The sequence below is a fragment of the Cornus florida genome, unplaced genomic scaffold, assembly GCF_030987335.1.
Source record: "Cornus florida cultivar Cherokee Brave unplaced genomic scaffold, ASM3098733v1 CherokeeBrave_3.0.0_Hap2_Chr09, whole genome shotgun sequence".
Lineage (NCBI taxonomy): Eukaryota > Viridiplantae > Streptophyta > Magnoliopsida > Cornales > Cornaceae > Cornus > Cornus florida.
The window spans coordinates 86,987,479-87,009,164 of NW_026775579.1; the positions used below are offsets into that span (position 1 = coordinate 86,987,479).

General features: G+C 33.7%; 2 protein-coding genes across 3 annotated transcripts; one reads left to right on the top strand and one right to left on the bottom strand.

Annotated features, from left to right (window-relative positions):
• Nucleotides 1-263: 263 nt before the first annotated feature.
• LOC132274895 (probable disease resistance protein At1g58602) lies at nucleotides 264-6,317 on the top strand. Its single transcript, XM_059776246.1, has 4 exons — nucleotides 264-1,495; nucleotides 2,614-4,270; nucleotides 4,627-4,671; nucleotides 5,996-6,317. The coding sequence occupies exons 1-3, from the start codon at nucleotides 433-435 to the stop codon at nucleotides 4,634-4,636; spliced, it is 2,730 nt and encodes a 909-aa protein (XP_059632229.1). The 5' UTR covers nucleotides 264-432; the 3' UTR covers nucleotides 4,637-4,671; nucleotides 5,996-6,317.
• Nucleotides 6,318-9,542: 3,225 nt separating this feature from the next.
• On the bottom strand, nucleotides 9,543-16,708 carry LOC132274896 (inosine triphosphate pyrophosphatase). 2 transcript variants are annotated; one of them, XM_059776248.1, is made up of 9 exons: nucleotides 16,454-16,708; nucleotides 16,296-16,360; nucleotides 16,137-16,200; nucleotides 16,031-16,040; nucleotides 13,489-13,520; nucleotides 13,263-13,375; nucleotides 10,127-10,203; nucleotides 9,905-10,027; nucleotides 9,543-9,771 (listed from the first exon to the last, which is right to left on the bottom strand). In XM_059776248.1, exons 1-8 carry the CDS (start codon nucleotides 16,590-16,592, stop codon nucleotides 9,907-9,909), a joined length of 621 nt encoding a protein of 206 aa, XP_059632231.1. In that variant the 5' UTR covers nucleotides 16,593-16,708; the 3' UTR covers nucleotides 9,543-9,771; nucleotides 9,905-9,906. The 2 variants fall into 2 exon arrangements, with proteins under 2 accessions (XP_059632231.1, XP_059632230.1); XM_059776247.1 differs by having other exon boundaries at nucleotides 9,543-10,027.
• Nucleotides 16,709-21,686: the final 4,978 nt, after the last annotated feature.

The window sequence follows — 21,686 nt, forward strand, 5'->3', positions numbered from 1 at the left end:
TTTTTGTTTTGTTTTGTTTTATGGTGTCCTTGCCTTCACCGATCTCCTTTCACATGGTTCCAAATTATGAATGGTAAGTTTAGCAAATAAGTTGAGGGCTTTACCGTGGATACAGCCATCATCAACTTACTAAACCATCAGGCTAAAAAAATACTTTTTACTCTTACTCAGTAAGAAGCCAACCGATCGAATAATGACGGGGTCCACTCCATGAGGTGTTTGTAAAGTGGAGGACAACCCATTTAAAGAGCTCAGATTTAATTTTAATTTCTTTACTCTCTCATGATATCAAGCAACTAGATAGATTTTCATCCACTCGATTCCTTGCGAATTACTGTTTGAGAGTTGATATAAAGAGTCAAACGATATCATCTCTTTAACAAATAAAGGAGTTTTAAGCTAGCTAGCTCCCCCATTGTTCTTTGATTGAGCATGGAGATGATTGTTCAGCCTGTTGTCTCTTTGGTTGTGGAAAGGGTTGGTGAATGGTTGGTGGGAAGAGCAAACCTCTCAACCCAAGTACGCTCCGAGGTGGAGGGAATTCAAAGGAACCTAAGATGGATGACGATCATCTTAAGGAATTCAAGTGCAAAGCATAAACAAACGGGGGCATGGCACAACTTTGTTGTGGAGATTGAAGATATCGCTTATGATGCTGAAGATGTAATCGAAACTTTTATCCTCACCGTACCAATGAGGGATAGAAGAAGAAGAGGTATTATCCATTTCTTTCTAAAAAAAGGTGCTTGCATTTATAAAGAGTCTGTAGAGCATCACAATGTTGTGTCAGAGATCAAGGATGTTAGGATCAGGATTTCTGAACTTTTCACAATTTTACAAGCTTATGGCATGATAAGACCCATGGTGGAAGGAGAAGAGTCATCAAGTTCCGCACAAGAAAGGGCACGTCTTATCAGACGGACTTATTCCCATGTGGTTGAAGAGGATTTCATAGATATGGAGAATGATGTGAAGAAATTGGTGGGACATCTGGTGAATGAAGACACAGATAATTATCAAACGGTTTGCATATGTGGTATGGGTGGTTTGGGCAAGACCACTCTTGCTCAAAAAGTCTACAACCACAAAGATGTGAAGCGTCACTTTGATTATCTTGTTTGGGCTTGTATATCTCAGCAACCCCAGAAACAAGATGTTTTGCAAGGGATCCTTATTAAACTTGAGAAGAAGGAGAAGGAGATTCGCCATATGAGAGATGAGGAGCTAACCAGGCTACTCCGTCAAGTCCAACTTGATAAAAGATGCTTAATAGTTCTTGATGACATTTGGGAACAGGGGGATTGGGACATCTTGAAATTTGCATTTCCCATTGGAGAAGCGACACGCAGCAAACTATTACTCACCACCCGGAATAAACAATTGGCTTCATATGTGAATCCACGTGGATTCCTCCATGAACCACGACTATTGAATGAAGGTGAAGCTTGGGAACTGCTTCAAAAGAAAGCATTTAAAAGAGCACACGGTTCATCAGGTATGGTATATAATTAGTCCCCACTCCACATGAATCATTGCATAGTTATTAAATGTCTCATTTAATATAGTTAAATTAAATCTATATATATATATTAGTTAGTGGGTTGTTAGTTTTGTGGACTGAAATTGTAACAACAAATAACCTTGATTGTTCCTTAAATGGCTTGTTCACGCAACAGAAATGTAAAGAACTTGAACTAATGTGGTAGCTACCTAAAAGGTTAGAAATTCAATTTTCATAAATAATTCAGGATTTGGGGAGCTCTTATTATATGACTATTGTGTATCACTTTGAGTTTTGTGGATGAACACAATTGAAATTCCAATTCAATTTTCTTAAATAAAAATAACTAAAGTTGACTAATTTTAGGATAGTAACATTTTCATTTTTAAGACGCATCATTGATATGCCTTGGTAATGGTTGTAGGAGGTGCATTAGAACTCTTGAAATTCATTAAGAATTCTTAAATGAATCCAAAATCATAAACTAACCTGACAATTTAAGTTGTCAGGTTACTGTCACGAGAACTTATTCTTGCTCATTTTTTGGTGTGTATAAATTGTCTGACAACTTAAAGTTACATAGTATCCTACTCAGTTGTTTTGGGTTGTATGAAACAAACGAAAATGATTGAATTGATAGGGCAACCAATTCATGGAGGTATTACTTACCGAGGTTGACACTTGAGAAATATTTACTAACTTAATTCAGTCTTAATTTTAAATAAATTAACTCCATGCATTTAATTAAGCAATTTGAACATTACTTAAAATAAAATTATAAGATTATAAGTGAGGAGATCTTACTGATGACAAAACATTTAAAATTTGTACAATAAAATAATTTAGTGGTGGTTGTGGTTCCCATTACCAAGTAATTAGTTTCCACTTTAATTTTCTCACATTTCTTTTTTTATATATATATATTTTTCTTTCATAATTTCTTGGATTTAATATAGCTTAAAAGTTTAAATTTGGTTGTTGTCCAATACCTTTTTCCATAAAGGGTGTTCGGTGTTTGGCATTTCAATGAATTTTTAAATTTTTATCGTCCTGTATGAACGACCGTTGTTCCCTTTCATAACTCCTAGTACTATATATGTTGGGTTTTGCAGACAATAGACCTGACAAAAAGATTGAAGAGTTGGGGATCAAAATGGTTAGACATTGTGGAGGTCTACCATTAGCTGTTGTTGTGCTTGGAGGTATTTTGGTAACCAAACATACAGAGGAGGAGTGGGAGAAGGTGCATAGGAATATTAATTCACACATAAGTAAGGGCACAAGTACTGTGCGGCAAGAAGATGGAGGAGTATCACAAGTGTTGGGTTTAAGTTACGATGACTTACCATTTCAGTTGAAGCGATGCTTTCTCTATTTAGGCAGCTTTCCCGAGGACTCTCAGATAGAATTAGAGAAATTATATCAACTGTGGATAGCCGAAGACTTGATATTGTCAGGTGATATAGAAGGAGAAGACACAATGATGGACGTTGCAGAGCGTTACTTAAGTGAATTGGCACAAAGGTACATGGTTCACTTGGGAGTAGAGTCGTCCATAGTGAGAGATGGCATTTATGGAAGTTTAAAATATTGCAGGCTTCACGACATGATGCGAGAATTAAGCAAGTCAAGAAGTAAAGGAGAAAATTTTTTCAATGTGATTGATTCTGAGAAAATTTCATCATCATCATCATCATCATCATCATCATCAAATGCTAAAGTACGTAGAGTTGCCATCCATAGGCATTTGGGGAAGGAGAAGGATTATGGTGATTGGCTTTCAACTCAGTACTACCTTCGTTCGTTGCTTTTATTCGGGATAATAAATTCATGCCATTGGAAAGACTTGAAGGTGTTGAGAGTTGTTCATCTTGAAGTGAGACTTCGAAAGTTACCAAAGGCAATTGGAAAGTTAATCCATTTGAGATATTTGAGTTTAAAAGGTTGTGAAAGACTCAAATCGTTGCCATCGTCTATAGGCAACTTGAGATGCTTGCAAACCCTAGATTTAAGGAATAATGGTTATTATTACATGAGAATACCAAATGTATTATGGAAGATAAAAAGCTTGACACATCTGTATCTTTGTGAATTAATAAAAAGACAAGGAAAAAAGATGAGATTGTCAGGGTTGGGCAAGCTGGAGATCCTGGAAAATTTCGATTCAAGTAGTTGTGATGTTAAAGACCTATCCAACCTTAAAAATCTTAGGAAACTGACAGCACGTTTTTATGGTGACGACGTGGTGGTGGCCGACTTCGTCAACCTCAGTCGGCTACGGCACTCATCATTGGAATTAAATGGTGTTATCCGAGGTGGTAAGTTACCTGCAGTACACCACTTCTCTCCAAGCCTCACCGCATTGTCTCTAAGTAATTCAAAACTCAAGGAGGATCCAATGCTAACACTGGGGAAACTGCCCAACTTAACACACCTCTCCTTGTCGCTTGATGCCTTTGAGGGAGTGGAAATGGTTTGCTCTGAGGAGGGTTTCCCTCAACTCAAATTTCTACGACTTTTCCGTTTATACAACTTGGAGGAGTGGAGGGTGGATGAAGGAGCCATGCCCAATCTTTTTAAATTACAAATTATTAATTGCCCGAGATTGAAGAAGGTTCCAGATGGATTGAAATTCATATCTACCCTTCAGGAATTGAATATAAAGTCCATGCCATATGAATTTGTTAGAAGACTTGGAGGGGTAGATGGAGAAGAAGGAGAAGATCAATACAAAATCCAACACGTCCCTAACATCCTATACAAGAACATGTGAGCACTCACCATTAAAATAATAAATCATTTTCCTTTATTTATTTTATTATATATAATGCAAATTTTCTTAGTGCTTCCTAATATTTGGCATTATTTTTCACTTGTATTTTTCCCTTTATAAACTTGCCAATCTTAGTACCACACTAAATTGATTCTTCCTCTGCTTACCGTCTTACCATTCTCCTTTTAATTTGATTTTTTTTTTTTTCCCTCATCTGGGCTTTAAATCTAAACTGAAAAATCCAAAACCGTTCTATATATATGCACGGTGTAGCAATTCTACTACTATTATTATTATTATTTTGAAAAAGACTCGTCAATAATTGTAATTTCTTATTTCTGTGTTTTTGCAGTCACAACTAAAATGAGAGCAGCTTCTGCTTACTGGGGAGATGATGGTAATTGTAACTTCTTCTTATTTCTATCCTTTTTTAGTTTTCTCCTTGGGTGGTACTAAACAGATATCTTTGCTTCAACTGTTGGTAAATAATCATCTGGTATGGTAAGCATATGCCATCCATATTGTATTTACCAATCCTATTTTTTTTTTTTTCAATAAGGTGGAAACTCGTAATTCATAATAATGAAGTATTTTAAGAGAAAGATTCCGTCAATGATTTGCACTAGGAGTGGATTGAGTTTCATGGTAGATTATGTAGGCTGCCAAACTGAGTTAGCGATTGACTCATGAGGATTTGCAGGTCTTGAATGGGAAAAAAATAAAAAATCATGGAAATAAAATGTTGAAATAATTCTCACTCCAGTGCAAAAGACTGCAGTCTACAATTTCCTCTATTACAATGACAACATCCTAAGCCCCAAGACAAGTCTTTGGGGTTCTTCTCCTGAACTTGGACTTGTACCCTAAAGCTCTTCCAAAATTACTAGAATAAATAATTCAGCTTGCCCTACAATAAAAAATTACTCTGCACTTCACCTTCATCTTTCTCTGTGTTAATATCAATATGTCTATCTCTATGAAATATTGAATTATAAATACTACGTACGTAGTATTAACTTTTAATAATGAAAAACTATATTGGTGGTTTTAAACTTTTTTGACTAGTGATATTTAGGCCCCAAGTGTCAAAGTGAATTGGATGACCTATAAATTTTGATCGGTTAGATTTAGACATCATCCGTTAATGTTCTTAACTAAACAAAAATCAGACGAAGCCTTAATTCAGATTGAATATCAACAACACTCTTAAGGTTGCAGATTAGTCACTGCATTAAATAGTTCACAACGATAAGCCATCACTATTGGTAGTCACATGGTTCTTTCAATGTCTTAAAAGTGAGTATACTTATAGGCCCTGTTTTGGATGGCTTCTGAAAAGCTACTTTCAGCTTTTAGAGCTTCAAGAAACCTTTTTCTGTGTGGATGGTTTGAGGCAAAGAGTTTCCAGATTTTGAAAGAGCTTTTGACTACTACCAGCTTTGAGAGGCGGCATTATTATTATTATTATTATTATTTTTTGAGAATTACTACTAGTCCATACAATTACAAATACATAACTATTGAATATCTTTTTGATCGGTCTGTATTTTGTAGTTTGCATAAAGTAAACTCTTATATTAACTGTGTTTAAACTATAACCGTATCAATATTCTTAATTTTATATAGTCAGAATCTATTATATTCTTCTAATGTTACACATTCTACATTGCTGTATTGTTAGTTTTTCATTTACTTATCTCATTCGAAATCTACATCTCCAGGGATTGCCCAAGTTTGATGAGGGGTGGATTCAATATACTCAAAGTGTGACTGCATAATTAAAGCTTGCCAGGTGTTCGATGAAATGCTTAAAGGAATTTGATGATTGTAGGGTACTCGCATATTGGTTTGCTTAGAGAAGCTTGTGGTTTGTTTTATCATATGATAAATGATTGTTATGATTGGAAATTGTTTGTTAATACTTTTTACTCTTGCTGGTGTTCTTAAAATTTGTGTTGCTTTGGGTTTTTCTAAAATTGCAGAATAATGTACGTTTGTTTAAATTTACTTTTGATTATGATATATTTGTTGTCGGGTCTGCAATTGATATGCATTAAAAATGTGGTTGTTTAAATATGTCACATTGTGTTTTTGATCGGATGGAAACTCGTGTTCTTTTGACTTGAAACACTATAATTATTGGGTATATATATGCTCAAAATGATTATGGAGAAGCAGCTATTGAGGTGATTCATAGAATGCAACATGAAGGTTTTTGTATTGGCGGCAAGGAAGGACTAGCTCAATTTCCTCTATTAAAATGAGAACCTCCTAAGCCCTAAGACAAGTTTTGGGGGTTGTTCTCCTGAACTTGGACGTGTGCCCTAAAGCTCTTCCAAAATTACTTTAAGAATTCAGCTTCCTCTGTGTCAATATCAATATGTCTATCTGTACGAAATAGTGAATAATAATACTATAACTATTAATGATGAAAACCCATATTGAATTTAAGCTTTTTGAATAGTGATATTTGGCTGAAGTTTGCTCGACTTATAAATTTTGATTGGTAATATTTATCAAATATAAGGAAGTGTGATTTGTAATAAAATAATTCACATCGATAAGCCATCACTATTGGTAGTCGCATACTCTGTTTTGGAGTGTGTGGATGATTTGCAGCAAAGAGCTTCCAGATTTTGAAAGAGCTTTTGACCGGAACTGGTGGCTACCAGTTTTGAGAGGAAGCTCTTTTTTAGATATACTACTAGTTATACAACAACAAATACATAACTCTTGAATATATTTTTGATCAGTTCAAATTTTGTAATTTGCATAAAGTAGACACTTATCCTTTAATTTTATCAATATTCTTGATTTTATATTTAGAATCCATTACATTCTTCTAACGTTTTTTTTGCATTGTAACAATACAAAAACTCGTAAAGATTGCACAATCATACCAAACCTTAATCTATATATGGTATTAAATACCAACACTCAAGGGTTGAGCATGAGTCAATGTATAATCGAATGTCAGTCAGGATTGAGTTAAATGATTCACATCTATGAACCATCGCTATTGATAGTTAATTAGATGGTTCATTCAATGTGGTAACAGTAGAGTAATTCTTATATGGCCCTTTTTGGAATGACTTCTAAAATGCTGCTTCTAGCTATAAGAGTTTGAAGCTGCCTTTTTGGGTTTGGAGCAAAGAGCTTTCGAATTTTGAAAAGACTTGTTGTCTGGAGCTGGTTGCGTTGAGCTTTGAGAGGAAGCTCTTCCTGAGATGTATACTACTATTTATACAACCATAAACAAGTAACTATTGAAATTCTCATAAGCTCTCCTGAGTCTGGTTATTAATAGCTTCACTGACGGCAAAAAATTGAAACCTGAAAATTTAACCATCTGATCAGATATTGAACTTCACCATCATACACAGGGCACTCTTATCCGACCTTAAAAATGATATATATAGTCCGAAAGTCCGTATCTCAATTTTGGATACGCCACTCAAAATTTTAAAATGTAAGGTGGCATATATAGTCCAAAAGTCCGTATCTCAATTTTGAATAATTCACTCAAAATTTTAAACTGTTGAGTGGCATTACTTACCACTTTTACTCTCATACAAGCCCAAGACCCCAATCTAATTCAATGTGGGTAAAGACTCCGAAAGTTATTCCCGCCGGAATCACTTTGTTTAATATATATATTTTTATTTTTTATCCTCACTTAGATTAATTGTATCTCTTAGTTCAAAGTAACATAACATATACTAGTACGACTTTTATACAAATGAACATATAATTGTAAAAAGTTTTAAAAGTTATTTTTGTCTGTACATTGGGATCATGTTTGTGTATTAAAGTACCACTTTTTGTGTTCTTTCCTCAAACATATACTAATGTGGTGTCATTTTTCACAACAGTAAAAGAGGTAATTTGGTATCAACTTAAAATGAACAATATATTTTCACACCCGCATGGCCACATCATCATATTAGCCAAATTCTTTTTTTTTTTTTTAGGTCAAAACCTTATAAGTTCATAAAATAGTAAATAACACTCCAAAAATCGATGTATATGTAATTTTCCCCCATTTTTACTTTCTTCACCAATAGTAAAAAGGGTAGTTTGTTAAATTTTTATTATTTTTTTTGGAGGGGAAATTTGTAGAAATTTACCCAAAATCTATCCAAAATAGTCACACACTCAAATACCTTTTATTCATAATTGCAAAATTATCTACTCGAGTGGGTCCACTACTAGTAAAGAAGAAAAAGTAAGACAAGACTACTATTTGGGTTATTATTTACTTTAATTCACCAAGTTGATCGATGAGTCTTAAAGTCCTCCTTCTCCGCCAATATTTTTTCACACCCACATCATCATTTTAGTCAAATACTACTTTTTTTTTTTTTTTTTTTCAAAACTTCACTAGTTCATAAAATAATAAATAGCAGTCCAAAAATAACTATTCAGTTAAGTAATTCATTGCAAATGTTCTATGTTAATATCATTATTCATATAACAAATAAGGAAATAAAACCATCCACTTAGTTATATTTCGTATAAATAATCAATTAAAAATTCTTCCGATAAGTAATTCAGTGCAAATGTTCACGGTGAGTATCACAAATTTTCTTTTTTTTCCTAATTAAATTTTAGAGAGAATTGAACCCCCTTGATTTCTCTAATTCCCAACTGGAAGTTTTTGAAAAATTTAATTTTTAACAATACCCATTTCCTATTGATATTCCAATTTAATTAGAAAAATTAAACTCGACGATTATCCTCATAAAATAATAATATTAAATAATGTCATTACCAATATGTATGAGATATAAAATACTAATCCATCCATCATACATGCATCATAAATGAAAAAACAATAATAAGGTGCATCCATGGCTGAAAAAAAAAAAACAGTAGAAATCCTCATTGGGAGAATCCACCTTGCGAGTAGAGATTTTTCCTTGTCTTTAAAAAATGCAAGACAAACATTAAGGCTATTAGGCCTTACGCGCGCGCGCGCACAGAAATTGGTGCATGTTCATGCATATACAACAAACAGTTCACCTGCAAGGCTTCCTGCATATTAAAGCTGCCCCACTTTGGGACATTTAAGGAACACGAAGGAAAAGTATGATCACCAAGGGGTGCTGATATTGGCGCTTTCAACAATGTCAACAGAGCTTTGATTAAACACCGGCAACGTAAAATGACCACCTATATATTCCCGCAGCTTATGATCCATAAATATTACAGAGAGGACATTCATTTCGGTGCAGTTTAAGGAAGAACATTTAGAATAATTCATGCATATGAATGAAAATAAAGTGTAGAAGCAAATATTAAGGATGTTACTGTAATTTTACGGACGAACAAGGGTCAACAAAGTAAGAGAAATACTGATCATATGGTAGTTTTATGGTCTTTCGACTCCTAATATTAAAGTAACTTTAGGTATTGCGTAATAAATAGTTCTTCTTTCTGACTTTCACCAGCCGGGTCACACCTGAAAAACGTATTCTCCATTTCTCTTCTGATTTCCCTAAACACACAAATAGGAAAATATACTCCCATATATACTTTTCTTCACAGCATTAGAGAAAAATGTAAGCATCGCCACCATTGACAAGAGCTTGTAACTGTTTAATTGTGCAAGACGACAGTTTATAGCTCACTCTTAAATAGAGGGGTCCATTAGGAAAGTGTATCCAGTCTCAGCAAAGTGGGATTTCACCAGTGCAAGAGCCTTGGAGCGGTGAGAAATTTTGTTCTTTTCTTCCTTGGGCATTTCCGCGTAACTACAACAGCAACAAGAGTTAGCCATGTTGAGTTCGTACCAGCAATATAGAGCCTACCATTGAGTAAAACAAACAAAATAGAAAGATATATGGGTTTACGTTTGATCATATCCATCGGGTTGAAAAATTGGATCCCATCCGAAATCTTTAGGTCCCCTTGGAGGAACTATCTTCCCCTGTGATGTCAACCATAAGTCAAATGTTAGCACTACGAATTTGAATATTAGGTTATGTGCAACATTCCACTTTTTACCTTAACTCTTTATATACAACACAATTTCCAAATTTTGAAGAACTAAAAATATTAAAAGTTCAAACTAAAGACAAAACAATCAAGAAGTATAAACACTAGCAAATGTCTTGCTAGGTTAAATGTTGTACATGAAAATAGCAAAAATAATCTAATCACATCTCTATCAAATTCAGTTTTATCATCTTCCTTTGAGGTGACAATATGCTGTTGAGCTGATGGGGTAGGCATATTTGACGAATATAAAGGCCCTATACTCCTCTCCTAAAAAAAATCATAATGGAGAATCATAACGGGTATCTCTACAATTATTAAATAAGGCTCCTGGGTAACATCCAAACTCACCTGACATTGAACTCTTCCGTCCTGACTAGAGTATTGTTCGATCAGTATATATTAGCCGTAAGAGATCATATACGAGATCATATACGCCGTTGATGTAACCTTTCTCTTATATCATCCATGACTCCTACTTACGGTAGAATAGCAAATATTAAACAATTCACTACTGGTTGTTTAGAAGATCAGTTCTGTAAGGCCTTCCTAATACTTAAAAAAGTTCATGAACTGAAGTACTATTAATTGTAACAATTGCCTGACAGTTCAAGAACTGACGTATTATTAATTCTAACTATTGCTGACATGTTACTTTTAAAATGATAACATAGTAAATATTTTAAATCAATGTCCGCTGCCACAAAGTCCAGTTTATTTTCCATCTCTGGGGAAGGCAACAACATAATTTTCATCAAAAGCACAACAGTGTTGCATCTGTCTGGACACTTGAACCAGGACTTTAAAGAAGTTGGGGGTTTTAAATAGGAGGTAGTAAATATAGCCAAGGATATAAACACTGCAAAAGGATCACGTAACATCACTCTGTTAATTAGGATTTTGCTCTTTTATCAAACTTAAAATGAGAAAGCCCACAACTGACTGAAAAAAGTAGCCCCTAAATGATGTTTCAAGGAGAAAAGTTTCAAATAGAATCAAGCTGAATGCATGTTGACCTTCCAAGGCCCTTACTGGTGCTTCGAAGTAAACTTGCAACGTTTTGTCATTTTCAGATATTCTAGAAAATAAGCATAAGTTTTGTCCAAACTCACGGCACAGTCTGCCATTGCCATTTCTTCATAAGGAACAGTTGCACTTTTGACTTTGGCTGGTGGAAGAGGCAAACCAAATTTTGATTAAATGATTAGAGAGTACCTTTTACTGTATTTAAACCCAGTCGGACCCCCAAAGCAATAGAGTGTGCTAGCAAAGAAGCAGCATGGATTTCTAGAACTGGAGGACCTTTCCATACAAAAATTCAACATAGCTCAAAATGCAATAACGTGCATAAAAAAGGTACCACAGATCTCTAAACCAAAATGTCTACTGGGACATTTCAGGTAACGATCAAAGTGACATGGGAAGGATATGGATGAGGTTTAGGAAGGGTGTGGATAAAGAATTTTCAGGTCCCCTTTGTCTGTTTTTTTTTTTTTTTTTTTTTTTGTTTTTGATAAGTAGGCCCCCTTTGTCTGTTTAAGGATCCTTTCAGGGTTTTATCCCTTCTTCTTTTTTATACTTAAAGCATAAGGATCCTCCTTTAATGCATTACTTGAAGTATCAAGGAAACCAAGTTGGACTTCAATAGGAATGTACATTGTAAAGAATAATAAGTGCATAAATCAATATATGTTCTGCCTATGCAGGTCGCTAGGAGAAGACTGGAAATTGACCTAAGGCATAATTTTGCACAAAATGACTACTCTCATACTAGAACCCACAACTTGAGGCTTGCAAATCCAAACGACCATAGAAATAATATATTTCCAATTTCTAATTTTGTCATTTGTACCATAAACCCCTAAATATGATTTCTGTAACTGGGATGCTACAATTGGTGTTGTGAGATTGTTCGGACACCAAAATGGTAGGATTATAATTGTATGCACAAGTATGGAGAAATCAAAAGATTCAGTAACTAATATTTTCTATCGGCATTGAAATCAACTGCGATTAACAAGCACCGAACTAAGTTGAGTTGAGTTATATTGTCTTACATGGGGATTATTTTTAATTCTAGCACACATTTTTAAAGAAACATGAAAGAAGATTACGTGTATACATATAAATATATCTTCTTAGCTGAGAAAAAAAGGCTTATCTAACTTGTCTAATGTCAGCTTATCTAACTTGTCTAATGTCACTTCTTGAGTTATATATATTTTTGAAGCATAGGCCCATATGAGCCCCCCAAAATTTTTTAAAAACCCTAAAAATATAACATTCCTATAAATAGTTGTTTGAAACAGAAATAAGTAACTAAATGTTTTCCCCCTGCCAAAAATTTTAAAACCCTAAAAATATTGCATTCCTATGGATAGTGTGCTTGAAAACATTTTAAGAATATTTAGGGGAAAAAAAAAACATGGGTCACTATTTCGCAAAACCTTCATGTTATGGCCTTTCTATAAATAATGAGCTACAAATGAATTCTTTTAGGCTTCACTTTTGCAAGCCCACAATTGGAGAGAAAGGTCTAGAAAACACACACACACACACACACTATATATATATATATATATGTATGTATGTATGTATGAATTTCAGTAGGTAAATCATAGCCCCCCACCCCCACGAAACAAAAATAAAAAAATAAAAAAATTCTGGGGTCCACCCCTCATAGAGTCATAGTTAGTCTTGAAACCAAATTGTGATGTTGATATATGCAGGGACAGACCCAGGCCATTAACTGAGGGGGGTCAAGAATGATATTTTTTTTAAATTTCGCGAACGCGCGCGCGCGGAGGGGGGGGGGGGATAGTAATATTTTAGGGGTATATAACTGAAAAAGAACAATTTAGTAAGGCATATTAGTAAAAAAAAAAAAAAAATCAGGGGGAGCAATTAGTTGCTCCCCCTGATCTGTACATAGGTCCGTCCCTGGATATACGCAAATATATAAAAGATGAATAGCAAATGGGAAGTACATACCGTAGTTTTTCCAAGGAAAGTTATCGGATCTGCGTTTGGCCCAAGAGCAAAAGAAAATACACAAACAGTATAGGCTGATTTATCCTCATATGCCATCAACAAATTGTTCAGTCCTACAAAAAATGACAGGAGCATTAGGCCAATAACAGTGGGGGAGGCACCAATGTGAATATCAAAAAATAATGAAACAGATAAGAGAAGAAACCAAAGAAGCAAAAATAACAACCTTCATGACCAATCTTCGGTAGAAACCACTTGCTGCATAATTCCATTTTCAATTTAGTAAAATCCACAAGAAAGCAAAAACAAGAAGATGTTAAGATCGGACCAAGGAGAGAGATATCAAACTGCAATAAGAGAACTTTTATAGAATAAGAAGCATTGAACTAAATAAGAAAGGTTAGCAAGATAACCTTTGCTTAGATTTATCCAAAAAAAGAGTTAGATAGAACCGATACGTTGGGCTTTTTCCCCATAAATAACACATTGGTTTTTCTCTTTATGAGAGGTTATCATAAGCGATATTTTCGCACTTCAATTACATTATTAAACAGAGGCTTGCCCAGAAATGTATACTCAGGGAGGGGGAACAAAAAGTCAGCCATGCATACAAATGTAAATCTAATTTGGCATATACATAATATATAAAAATGGACAAAAAAAATTTATGCAACCAAAATGGTGTATTGAATCAGGAAAAAAACTAGAGTTGATTAGGTTGGTCATAACTCAGTTTGCAACATCTACCCTGATATTGTAATGGATCCGCAAGCAAAAGAATAACCAGAAAATCATGTTCCCACCTAGTCCAGTAAATGGGCAAAGAATACAACGTGCAAACAGGGATCAGAGATTGCCATGATGCCTTTATATGGAATCACATGATTTATTTCTAAGGTGATAGGTCATCTTATTTGAATTCTTTAAATCTATAATGAAAAGAAACCAGCAATGAGGTACATATATAAAGCCATGGATACAGGCTCAGCAAAAGAATCAATCATAAAAAGTTTGACTAAAATGAAGATAAGAACAGGGGGATCTTTAAAAGCATTGACACGAGATTGAAGTGACAAAATAATCACCTTTTGCGTGCAGATGGTTACTTCCAGAACCTGGATTTTTCTATGAAAACCCAAGCATAAAGTTTGATGAGAAAGTTAGAGGGATTGTAAGCTTGCAGAGCTTCAGGCAATCTCAGTTCAAACATTTTGTGGAGCTTAGAAGGAAGACAGTATTATGAAACTATAGGGTATCAATCCAACACAATTAATCACTTTTAAATTTTGCATCTTGCTTCATTCTGGTGAGTGACTTAGTCACTTGGCACCTCGAATAATACAAGATCTTAGGGCCTTAAGGGTGCTTTTTACCCCTATCCATTACTGAATATCATTGTTCCTTCTTCAACTCTGTGTAAAAGACTTGCTGAATAAGATTATAAAATAAGCTATACTCTAGTTTCCTACACCATAATTATTGATTTATCCCTTTGATTATTAATAACTACAGTAACACTTTTACAACTAGGAGATGGTGCTGAAAGGAGGACAAGAAAATTTCAAAATTAGAAATCTTACAGCTTATTGAAGAAGCGACAATAACCGAATCACCATGAGGTTTCTCAAAAGTCTCTCTTAAAATTTCTCTTTGATTTGCATTGTAATTTTAAAAAAGTTCCAAATGAGGTGTATACAGTTGACTGATTTTATCATTAATGGTATACTTTAACCTTGCTTAATGAATGGTAGCTATTTTATTGTTTGAGTTGAAGAAATTGTAAAAAATTAGCTGCAATTATTTAACCCCAACTGGGCCAACCCCCTCTCTCAAATTTCACGAAATTGGACTGAGAAATACTGCACAAAATCTGATGGAGATAGACAATACTTTCTATGCATGGAGTTTTCCACAAAATTCACCTATTGCAAATGCTGAGCTTATATAATACTATTTTTTTTACTGAAATTCATACTCTAAAGTCTAAATGACATCCTAAACCTGTCCATCAAAAAGGGAAATGGGTTCAAATTATAGGGAAAACCATTCTTGCAACAAGAAAAACAAGCCAGCTAAATTTATGACAGTATCTTTTCGTGGTGTTTGCCTCTCCTTCCTGCTTAAAGGACAATAATTCATGCTTTCTCTAAGCATCAACACACTTTTAAATGAGCATGTTGAACTTCTACTCATTAAAGAGAGGCTCTGAAAGAAAAATCAAATAAACTAACAGCTTAGGTATCATAAGACCAATGTCAATTTCTATTATATTTGAGAGCGAACATACCTTGGTTTTTCCTGAAAATTATAAAAATAAAATGAAAATCAATTTTCAAAATAGTAAACCGAAATTGCATATTACGCTAATACGTGAAATTTGTATAGCAAGTAGGACGCTAATAAATTTTGGGCACAAACTATAATTCAGATAGTCTAAGCCTGAAGTAGTATCTACTTCATGCGAGTTCATGGAATTTTCCCTTACTTTAAAAGTATGTGATATTTTGTAATTCTAAGGAGATGAAACATGCCTTGTGAGCATGATTAAATCATTTATTCCTTCTTTTATCACTCAAATTACACAATGTGCCATTGTTTATCTTTCTTTCTTCTAATGACATTACCCTACTTAATACAAAAATCCAAACCCATCAAGTGAGAGATTATAATAATAATTCAAGACATGGATAGCATAATAAGTAAACCTAAAAATTATAAATAGAAAAATAACTTCACCTGGAGAGGACAAGAATGAAAAAGGAACTTACATGTAAGGCCCTGTAAAATAGTTTCAAACAATCAAACAGGTCATTATTATTATTTTTATAAAAAAAATTATTAAAAAAAAAAAATCCCAAAATTAACAATAAACACCTGGGAGACCATTAAGGGCATTAAAACAGAGGCAAGCGTCTTCCACCAGCACTGGTCCTTTCACCTTCACAATCCCACAAACAGAAAGACTTTAAACTGGTTAGACAATTGTATATATACTCAATTATGTGTGCGTATATATAAATATATAGAGAGTACCTCTTTTGCAGCTAATCGAGCCTTTTCTTTGGAGATATCTTCAGGTTCGCCTTGTAGTTCTGGCACTGAAGGAAAATAAGCAGAATACGAAAATGGGTGAGTGAGAAACATACAAAAAGATGGTTTTATAGAGAGAAAGAGTACTAGATAGGGAGTACAGTCGAGCTTGAGAGACTGAAAGGGAATGGAATTGCCCAGGATCGCCCGGACTTCCTCGAGCTTTTTGGCGTTGCCGGTCACGAATGTCACTGGACGCGATAGCACTATTCCTGAACCACCAACCCTCGCCGCCGCCATTCCCGTGCTTTTCTCCCACTGCTCTGAAATGATATCGCAGGTTTTGACGGGAAATCGAAGAACGGTTTAGGGTGGAAAGGGAAAGCTAAACAAAAACCCCCCGCCCCCGCCCCTTCTTTTGTTTTTCATAATTTAAGCCAAAAACCATTTTCTAAATACTATTTTCAAAGTTTCTACAAACCATTTTACTAATTAATTTGGGATGTGGTATTCAAAATTTCAAACCCTTTATTTTTTTCTTTTTTCTTTTTTTATATAAGTATATTCCTTTTTTTTTCTCTCTCTTTGTCTCATTTAAATGGTAAAATATTCTTTTATTTTAGTAACAAGGTTCATTATAAATAACCATAATAATTAAATTTCACTAATCATTTGACTCATTTTCTTGCGAGAATTATTATTTATGATATTAATTTATGTCAAATATTTTTATTTTTATGGAAAAATATGTATTTTAAAAAATCATAAATTACAAGTTGAATTTTAGAGTACATGAAAATTGAATATTGCAGAGAGAGTTGAATTTTTTTTTTTTTTTTTTTATAATATTGAAGAGATCGTGTATATTTGTAGAGGGTAAAGTATATTCTTGAAGTGTATGGAATTTTGTATTATAGATATTTTTGTAAAGAGGTTTTTTATTTATTTTTTTCTAAACAGTTATTTTTGTAGAGAGTTTATAAGGAGTAAGAAAGCATACTACGACTCTAAAATATGTGTAGAATGCATTCCCTGGTGCTTTTAATATACTCTAGCATTGCTTTTAAATTTGTTTATTTATTTTTATAATGTTAGCACCTCTCAAAACACTTTCATAATTATGGAACACAAAAAGATTTTATGATATGATCCAAAGAAAATTCAAACTCCTGACTTCTCGTATGTGATATGATAGTCTTTTTCATTAACATATTCTTAGTGAGAACAATTTGAAATTATTGAAGTATGTGAAATAAATATTTTATATTTCTTTCGTGGGAAGTTGAGCATTGTAGACACTCAAAATTCAATAGACTTTGATTTTGACAAATTGACCCATCAAATGTGGTTATAATGTTTAATTAAGTTATTTAATTGGCTCAAACTTAATTCACTTAAATTATTTAATTAGCTTGATTAAATGAAAAGATAATTATTCTTAATAAAATGTATTTGTAATAATTATTTTTAATGATAAATACTATAATATAATCCGTCCCACCCAATTATGATTTTATTCTTATCATTTTTAAAGATAATTGTCATAATATAACCGATCCTGCTCAGTTATGATTTTATCCTTACTAGGAGGGGACACGTATCATCATTTTATGAATCTAAAAAACTATAAATAGAGGCATGGATGAAGGAGGAAGGGGTACACAAATTCAAAATTTCAGAGTGAAATACAGAAAACTTTGTCAATACTCATCCCTAACATCCAAACCCAAAGGCGAAGAATACCAAACACATCAAATCGTGTCATTCTTCATCAAATTTCACAAATCGTGTCGTTCTTCATCCAAATTTCATGGTAATTCAAGATAAAGCTTATGTAGCCCTTTAATACTAACAAAGGAGATCGAATCAGGAGACCTTATTCTTTGTAAAGAATATTACAGAGGATTATACTCTAATTTTTCCAAATTAATAAAATTCTATTATTTTGTGCACACAAACAAAATTGTAAAGAACAAAATAGGGAGCAAAAATAATAGAATTTTATTAATTTGGAAAAATTGGAATACAATTCTTAGTAATATTCTTTACAAATAATAAGGTTATGCACGATTTGATGTGCTTGTTGTTGATTACCGTTGAATTTGTTGAAAAATGGCATGATTTGATGTGTTTCGTGTTCTTCGCCTTTAGGTTTGGATGTTGGGAATGAACATTGGCAGAATTTATGTATTTCTATCTGGAATTCTGGATTTCTAAATTCTGAATTTGTGTACCCTTTCCTCCAGACATATATGTATAGGCTTCTTGAATTAAGAGGATGATGACACGTGTCCTCTGATAAGGATAAAATCATAATTGGGGCGAGCCGGTTATATAATGATAATTATCCTTAAAAATAATTATTTCAAATATATTTTATTAGGGATTATTATGTTTTCATTGAATCATTTGGGCTGAGCTAATTAAATAATTTAAGTGAACCAAGCTTGAACCAATTAAATAACTTAAGTAGACAGTAGACTCATATTTAATGGATCAATTTGTCAAAATTAAAGTCCATTAAAATTTTAGTGTCTATAAACATAAAATACTAAAAACTTCTATCGAGAAAGCCTTTTAATTATTCTATTTTCTTTGTCAGTATAGACTATGGGTTGGGTCAGTTCTCAATCTTGCCAAAACAATGAAAATAACAATGGCCCAAGCCCATCACCTTATGATACCCAAAGTAGACCTTTTGTGGATCATTACTATAAGCCCACGAAGGTTTTATGCTTGCTCTAATGGTTCTGTTTCCATAATCCTATCAATCTTTCTTATTCCATTATGCTTGTATAATAAAGGGAGGGAAAGTATTAAAAAAAAAAAAAAAAGTGAAAATCTTAGAATTAGTAATCCGAATTCTGAACATATTATATTTCTTAAATTGCTGCCCACCTCCAAATGAGATCACTTTTAATATATATATATATAGTATATGGAAAGGTGAAAACTTTCCAATTTAAGTAAATTTGTATGTGTGAGTATGTGTATACCAAGTCCATAATTGTATGTCTAAAATTTACATCTATATATGTTCTTTCGCATATGTGACTTTCGTGGATGTAATATTTGTTATGCACAAAATTAATTCCTCTTAAAATTAAATTGGGAGAACACCCTTGTGTTAAGAAGTGTAACAAATGAACCCGGATAAATACATTGAATAATTACTTGAGAATCTTGAGATAATATATATATATATAAGGGATAATTCTAAAAAAAAAAATGAAGTTTTGTAGATAAAAGGTTAAAAAGATGGAGTCAAATTTCAATTTTCTAAAATGGAGTTTTATGAAAGGCTGAGGTGGAGATGAAAATTTGTTACAAGATAACCCAACTACCCTTTCTCTCTCTTCACATAAATCGCTCCGAGCGACAACACCCCAGAATTTGTCTGCTGATTATTCTGGTATTGTGTATACTCATCATGGTGGTTCATATTTGGGTTCATCAACAAGAGTCCTTGTCAATATGTTCTTCCTTCGGCTTTGAATCAGACTAAACTATAGCAGTCGATTCGGTAGCTAATGCTCGAGAATCACCATACACTCCTTGCTTTTTTTCCTAGAAAATTCGAGGAACTTTTTCACATAAACTACTTGATCTTTAAGCAATTGAAGACCCAATCTTGTAATACAAGCCACAAAGTCTAGATCTTGTGATTCAGATAGAGACAGAGAGAGGGGCTTTTTTAAGTTCTTGGTCGTTTATCTCTTTGCCATGAAAAAACAGAGCTTGGAGAAAGAAGAGATAATGAAGAATGAGGACTGAATCATAATTAAATGAAATTTTTTTAGGTCGGCTTATGAGTAGTAAAGAATGGGAATCAAGTGTGATCTCAGGTTTATGTTTACGAATCTCAATCACTGAGATATAGAATAGAAGAGATAATTAGTTATGTGTTTATGTAAGATATCACTTTTTTTGGACCATGGAGAGGGAGAAGAGAAGTGAGATTGAGGCTTCGTTTGGATACACAGGAGGGAAAAGAAAGGAAAGGATTATAAGAGAAAAGAAAAGAAAAGAAAGGAAAGGATAGTTATAATTTATATTCATGTTTGGATAAATAGGAGAGAAAAGAAAAGAATTGGTAATATTGTTGTTTGGATAGCACAATGGAGAGAAAAGAAGAGAAAGGATAATAATAAAATTACCATTTTACCCTTTTTGGTATTTTTAGCAGGGCAAAATCATTTTAGCCTCCCTAATTCGCCTCCATCGTTCTCACAGATCCTCTCTCTCTCTCCCCCCAACTGCATACAACAAAATCTACAGCAATCAGAAGATCAAAACCTATATCTATTAGTTTCCATCATCAGATTGTTCCAAAAATCAAAACCAAACTACATATATGTATTTATATATATCGGCATATACATATATATATATCTCCATCTCTCTATTCTCTGTTTCATTCATGGATTTCTTCAAATCCATCTTATTAGACGATCTTGATCCTCTAGTGCTCGAAAAGCCCCAAAGTTTGGAGAACAAAAATCCATCTCGAGACAACAAAGAAGGAGAAGTCGATGACGACTTAGATCAGAGCTTCCCATCCCGTGATCAGAGCTTCCACACTACGTCGTCATCGACAGCCGGCTGATAACTTACAGAAATCGTAATTCATAAAGAGTTCAGGGCTTACCCATGTATGTGACTGAAGAAAAGCTACGAAGGCTGCTACTTTGCTCTCTTCGAAACAAAGAAGGAGAAGTCGATGACGACGAAGTGTGGAAATCGACGGCCGATATTTCAGCCGGTTGTCTCTCTCTGCAACTGCCAATTTGTAGAAGAAGCTTGTGCATATATGTATATTTGTATGTATGTATGTATATATATATATATATATATATATATAAAGAAAGCAAATCATTTCAGCCTCCATCTGTCTCTCGTTCTCAACTCTGAACTTGCCCTCTCTCTCTCTCTCTATGTAACTGCAAACTGAAACTACACGAGGCTAATTTTGTCTCTCTTTCACTTGCTTCCTTTCCCCTCAAATCTTCTCAAAGTTGAGGGGATTTGATTTCACTGTGCAGGAGGGATTTGGAGGGATAGCCTATCCCTCCAAATCCTTCCCAATCATTTCTTTTCTTCTCAATTCCCTCCACCCAAACACACTAAACTCTATCCTTCCCTTTCTTTTCTTTCTAAATCTCTCCAATTCCCTCAATCCAAACGAGGCCTGAGGGTTTTAGAGAGAGAAAGGGCAGTTGAGTCATTTCGTAATAAATTTTTATATCCACATTACCCTTTTGTAAAACTCTATTTATTTGGAAAACTGAAATTTGACTCCAATTTTTTTAGCCTTTTAGCTACAAAACTCTAATTTTTGGAATAATCCATGTATGTAATACATATTGGTAATGAACAACCAATCCACTTGCTAAT